Source organism: Mixophyes fleayi, chromosome 9 (genome assembly GCF_038048845.1).
Source record: "Mixophyes fleayi isolate aMixFle1 chromosome 9, aMixFle1.hap1, whole genome shotgun sequence".
Lineage (NCBI taxonomy): Eukaryota > Metazoa > Chordata > Amphibia > Anura > Limnodynastidae > Mixophyes > Mixophyes fleayi.
Genome location: NC_134410.1, coordinates 50,942,122 through 50,948,753, shown reverse-complemented (window position 1 = coordinate 50,948,753; position 6,632 = coordinate 50,942,122). Strand labels below are relative to the sequence as shown.

Here is a 6,632-nt window from a genome sequence, read left to right as displayed (position 1 = left end):
GGTGCTAGTTGTCCTTCGTGGGCTGACCCCTCCCCCTCTAGTGTCCCCTCCGCCTCTAGTGTCTGGTTTCGCCTCTATGATGGCTGGCCACACCCCCTCTGGTGGGCCCCAAGCGTTGCAGTCTCCCGGTGGGCCCGTCATGCCCCAGTCCGACACTGGGTGTAAGTAACAGATGATGGTGACAACAAACTCCCAAACTACTGAACTACTTGTAATTAGATCTTTGTGAACGATTCCAAGAGGTTTATTGAGACTTTAATTGTCAATCTGCCACAGATTTGCAGAGGTGTATTGGAGTAAAGATATTTTTTATTTTTCCGTACTCATGTCGGGAAGTTGCTCCTGCTTTATTAGCTAGGTTATTCAAGTTTAAAAGATGCTTGATAACATTTGTGTGCATAACATGTAAATAAAAAGTTTTTGTACAGAAATTAGACATAAGGGCCTGAGGGGTGTCAAGTGGATGTATCTGCTACTTATTCAGACCTGAGCGCATCTTCAACTCTGATTACATACACATTCACTTCCGTGAGACTTTTTCAATAACAAGTTACGCTTGCTCTTGCATTCCACTCTGTATCAGACTCTTAGGGGGGAATTCAATTTTCTGCGATGTTCTGAGGAACATCGCGGCCGCAAGATTTTTACAAATATCTCAGCTGATTTTTCTTCGCACCTCTATGGGGGCGGAGATTTTACCGTAGTTACAGCAAAAATGCGCAGCCATGATGTTCTTTAGAACATTGCGGCTAATTGAATTCCCCCCTTAGTGTACAGTTATATCGTCATTTATAAGGGCTTTTCTCCCATTGGATTCAAAGACAGAGGAATTTCACATTGTTTTGAAAAGACAGAAAATGTTCCCATTGAATAAGAATAACATAATAAGAGAATAACAGAATAAGAACAAAGACAATTTTATTTTCAAAATAAACTGGGGAAGGGGGTATTGGGGAGTGTTTAGTTAAAATAAACTTGTGTCTGCGTCTATATTTATTTACTATTTTGGTGTAATGGATAAGGGTCTTAAGGATCATATGGAGATTGATCCATTCTCCATTATGCTGGGATCACTGGTGACAATTCAAGGGTCTTAATCTTGGGATAGGCTGGTAGTTTCTGAGAGGGGAGTACACTGTTTTTCACACACCCCTCCATAAATCCTTCACCTTGGTGCTTGTTTGCACTATTGCATGGGGACCCCATGCTTGTTGTCCCCTTGTTATAGTGTGAACTAACCCAAGCTGTCCAGCACAACTTTTGGTTATAGATTTTGTTTTTGGGTGGGGAGACGGGACGGGACACACTCATTATTAAATTATTTGTTTATAATTATTTACTAGGAGAATTCACTAGCCCATTCAGTGAGGTTTCTTGCACACTGGAAAACCTACTGGAGCTTGCATCTAGACACAATTCACACAACACAAGCGAACTCATCCAACGCATATGAACCATGGGATTATTGCATGCGAACCGCATAACAAATTATAGTACTTATGTGTCTTTTTATATGCAGTTTGTATTTGCTTTGTTGACTCAAACACTTTGACAGTGGGCAACTGGCCTAAAAGACCTACACTGAAAAAAAAAATGATTTAATCAATAAATCATTTGTTTCAAAGTTCTCTTCTATTACTACTATCCAGAGATTGCACCCTAATTCTCAATAAAACGTTTAAATATATATCACATCTCAGCAGCATATTTTATCATTTATTATTGTTTATTTATATAGGCATTAACAAATGTAATTGTATGGTTGTAGGTGTTTTTTTAGAATTTATGGTCCTTTATGAAAGACAAACAAAAGCATTTGTCAACTTGGTCCATTATGTTAAGTAACATCATAATTTACCTTCTATGTAAACAGCTTAGTTTGTTAGGCTTAGTATACACAATGGCAGTCAACCAGTGTTGTGATTAACGTGATGATCTATATATATATAAGCTTTTCTTTTTTTTTTAAAGGAGGAATGTTTATGGAAAGATTCCTTCACACAGAATGATTTCATAATTGCCAATTCATTTCACTGGTGTATACAGGGAAATTCCCCTGCCCACATTCACAAATTCTTCAGAAGCCCATGACATTGTTCAGATGAAAAGCTTCAATGAACAACCAGGATTTTTTTGAAGGAGCGTAGAGTTAATTTTCCAGCAGAGAATAGAGTAATATAATGGCTATCAATGGGTAAATATATATATATATATGTACATACATTCATGTATATACACAGCATAGGCAGTTCCGAAGCCCAAACAAGCCCACAATGCACACATGCTGGCACCCGAGCATGCTCAGAATGATGAAGAGAAGTGCTACACTCCGTCTCAGTAGTCCCTGGTGGTTTAAGTACCAGAAGTGGGGCGCTGTCAGGTTCCGTCTGGCTTGACCTACTGTTCAGAGGATTCTCTTGTAGTTCCCGGCTCTCTCTGTGTGACATCCGGCTGAAACAACACAGTGACTGTGCTGCATAGGGGGCACATAGCTAAGTATTTAGCCAACTGTTTTTTCATGTAGCACACAAATACTTGATAGCTTATTTGTACACTGAAATTTAAAGTTGATATTTGTGTGCTACATGAAAAAACAGTCAGTATTTAACTTATGTGCAAAACAGAAAACTAGTTTGCACCCCTTGCATTGTAACATGGAGACTGAAATAAGATACCTCTTCATTTAAGATCCTTAATGAATCAGGCCCCTGCAGAGTAAATGATCTTTTGTGTGGTCATGTGCTCCTTCTTAAATTAATGTGCTAAATTTTGCACATAAAACATACTTGGAATTTGCACATGAAAGGGACAGTGCCTGCAGAAGTGCAGCATTTAGCATGATCTGATGGGAACAGCTGTGCGGATCGGGCCATTGAAAACAAAATGAGCAGACACGTGCAACTCATGGTACCTCTATATGCAAAAAAGAAGAGATAATAAAGTTATATTTAGAAGGTGGAAAGGATGCCTTTACGGGGGCATTGAATAATTTGTAGGTGGACAGAGAGCTTTTTTCTGGTGCGCAAATGGAGAGGGAGAGGGTTGTTGGTTAGAAAATAGAACCTAACCACAGAAGGGCAACAATGCTAACCATTGTGCCACCCAAACATAAATACATCATACATAAATATAACAGGAAGGTAAATGCATTGTTCTGTCTTACCCTGACTTTTATTGTATCTGCTCTAAAAAGTGAACATTTTCAATCGCACTAAATAACAGTAAATCTCAATTGTAAAGAATATTAGTTATACCTGCAGTGACATCATCATTCACCAAGCCCCACAGCAAAGTCTGGGTGCAGGGCCTGTCAATGACGCTCCATCCTCCAGCCACCCAGCCCTGCTCAGCATGGGCTAACGAATGCCCAGTGATTATTTATATATGTTATTTAATACAGTTAGACATGGACTCATATATCAACTAATGCCCACTAGTGGAGGCATGTGCTAGGTTATTTTGAAGGTCTAGGTCAGGGTTGTCCAACCAGCATGCCTGTTAATGTGGCCCAGAAGGAGTTTTGGTTGTGGCAAGGGGGCAGCACTGTTAATGGAAAAAAAAAAATCCTGCAAAAAAAGAAAAGAAAATACTTACCTTGTGGTCACGTCAGCTGGTACTCCGGCTCCCTCCCTTGTCTCCTCCTCCGTGAGGTGCTCGCAGTGAATGTCGGGCGTGATGTCATCACGCCCAACATCCATTGCGGAGCGCAGCACAGAGGAGTCACCCACGCGAGAAGAACAATCAGCAGCACAGAATTGGAGAAAAGAAGAGAAGAGGACAGGAGAACAAGCCGATTAAAAGGTAAGTTAAGGGGAATTTTTTATTATTATTTCAAGGGACGCTGACCAGTGAATAAAAGTCACCTGGTCCTGGAGCATCATAGACCTTATCTCCCTGCTACATACTTCTACTTGTAATACTAATGGGGCATTATATATTATTCTCTTTGGCCCATTATAAGTTGTTATCCCTTAACTAACATAGTCGTGTAATTAGCAAAACAGGTCACAACTTGGGGTCACAGTGATGTTTATGTCAGGTACTGCAGGCCTGGTCAGGGCACCCTGATATACAATGCCTGGCTTAAATGCACTTTATTGATATTGCATCGAAACAATACAAAAAGTGATTATAGTATAATAACTAGAGAGGATTTTTTGAACAGGGCGATTGAAAGGTAAGTATAGGGGTATTTGAAAAAAAAGTGATATATATATCAATCACTTTTTTTCTCATATATATGTTAACTATGTTTTCTATGGTTTTTTGGATGATCAGCTATCGTTATTGTTAGTGTATCTTATGTGCGGCCCAAACCAACTCGTCGTCTTCCAATGTGGCCCAGGGAAGCTAAAAGGTTGGACACCCCTGGTCTAGGTTATGATGTTTTATCATTGTTTACTATAAAATAATCTTTTCTTAAAGTTTTACTAAATTTTTTTACATATTGGAACTGACTATGAAAAACCTTTATTGAAACATCATTTAAGATGCAATTATTAATACCTTTGAAAGTCTTGAGACAGTAAAATGAATTTTTGCCCTGATCTCTCCCATATACATGGAAAATCATAAAACCTCAATTGTTGTCTTGCACAAAAAATTGAAAGAGACTCAAAATTTGTTTGTTTAGAACAATTATTTGGAAGCCCACACTTTGCGATTTGGTTTAACTGGACCCATATGAGTACAACTTAACTCTTCCCTAGAAAAGTGCTGTGCATTGTAACATACAGTATACTGAATTGGATCATATAAGAGCAGGAATGTTCAGTTAATCATTTATTTCCTGAGTGACCAAAGCTGTTTTGACAGCTCACAATATTGTTTTGTGTTAGCTCCACCTTAAAACATCTTTATTTTCATGATTACAAATAGAAAGCACAAAATGATCTTTGTACGCTAGCTTTTATTGCCTAGAGATTATACGGTTTGTTTCTCTGCATCCTTTGTAGGATGTAATAAGACAATAATAAATATGCATAAAAATAACCACATGTGAGATAGGAGTATGAAACTGCATATTTTTGAAGAGACCTTCCCTTATATTTAGATTCCATTCACTGTCAGAAAGGCCTGTGTTGTACTACAGGACAAGCCCATGCAGGCTTTCTGGTAGTGTGGACCCATATATGTGACACAAGACTCCCTGTATTCAACAGTACAGTTCCTGCAGTGTACAGACTTTGCATAGACCAAATACTGGAGATTGGGAAAAATACTGGGACTGTCTTTTGCATAGCAATGGTGATCCATCTGTACGTGGCTTATCTGGTGTAATATGTAAATCTCGTTAAGGATGACCTCCTGAAAGGTGTCCTTCTTAACTGATTCGGACTTGATTTAATCCATAAGATTAAGGGCACCATCTGTATCTGCATTCATCCACTTTCCGTTTCAGGTGTCATGAGGGATGTAATGTGCCGGACCTGTGTTATTTTCTTCACTGCTGTTTTCAGAAGTCGCTTTAAATCTCGGAAGGCTGCCTCATCCCTGCAAACACAACATAAAGTAAATTACATCAATGGGATCTGCAGTTGTTTCCAGTAGACCAAGGCACACAAACACACACACATATATATATATATATATATATATATATATATATATATATATATATATGATCAATGAAATATCATATACCATTAAAATATTTTCCTGCAGAGATTTTTCTGACTTCAGAGTAGTTTTTGCAAGTGCCAATAGCTTTTTATGTGTAGTTGCTTATAGGTGGTTTTATGTTTCCTTAGATGGATAGTAAATGCTATAACAGAGAGCATGCTTTCTATATATATATATATATATATATATATATGTATATATATATATATATACACAAGCACACAGTATCATCTGCAGGATCATAATAATGGAAATTAATCACTTTTTTAGACAACAGAAAAAATGTACTTATGGTAGATAGTAAAACAACTAGTTGTTGTGCTGATAAGGATATTCCAGATTCAGCCATACTTAAAATTAGACAGTGGAATATCCCTACCATGTGCATATGTAAGGATGTTATGGATGTATACAGTATATCATTGACATAACCAATATGGCTTTATATTGGAATTATTCTGTTTGCTCACAGCCCTGTGCCAAAAACTCTGCACCAATGATTTAGTAGCAAATACAAAAAGATACCAATACTTTTATAGCTGTCTGAACATTGAACACTATAGAACACTGGTTCATGGTATTTTGTCAAACTACCTCTTTACCCACAATACACAAAGTTAGAATTTTATACCAAATAAGAGCATCATAAAATCATAAAAAAATCACAGTCCTGAAACTAATAATTACTATATATCACTATTATGCCTTTAAGAAATAAGACATTTTGGGGTTTGTTTTCTACAGCTGTATGCAGCTGTTTTGGAAATATACAAAGAATTGCAACTTTTCAATAATTCTTTGAAAAAAATTGTTTTTTATTGTTGATTTCTGTGGTTAATACCGTTTCATTTAATTTGATTGAGTAGCACAGGGTACACTATATCGTAAGAAGAGGCATGGCAAGGGAAAGAACTAGAGATGAATTTAATGGCGAGTCATTCAAACAGCCTCTAGTGTAGAGGTATGCAACCTATGGCTTGTGTCCCAGAAACTGTATTTGAGGTTCCTAT

The 6,632-nt window shown here is 37.6% G+C and overlaps 1 protein-coding gene across 3 annotated transcripts in view; it reads right to left on the bottom strand.

The window, feature by feature from the left end:
• Positions 1 to 4,894: 4,894 nt before the first annotated feature.
• The window catches only part of GUCY2F (guanylate cyclase 2F, retinal), a 96,448-nt gene continuing 94,710 nt past the window's right edge, over positions 4,895 to 6,632 (bottom strand). For 2 of the 3 annotated variants that reach the window (XM_075184339.1, XM_075184338.1), the window contains one exon: positions 4,895 to 5,493. Coding sequence is in view for 2 of the 3 variants with exons in the window: in XM_075184338.1 (XP_075040439.1) it covers positions 5,382 to 5,493 (112 nt within the window). In the remaining variant the exon portion in view is untranslated. The remainder of the gene's footprint in view (positions 5,494 to 6,632) is intronic. The other variant, XM_075184340.1, reaches the window with a different exon arrangement.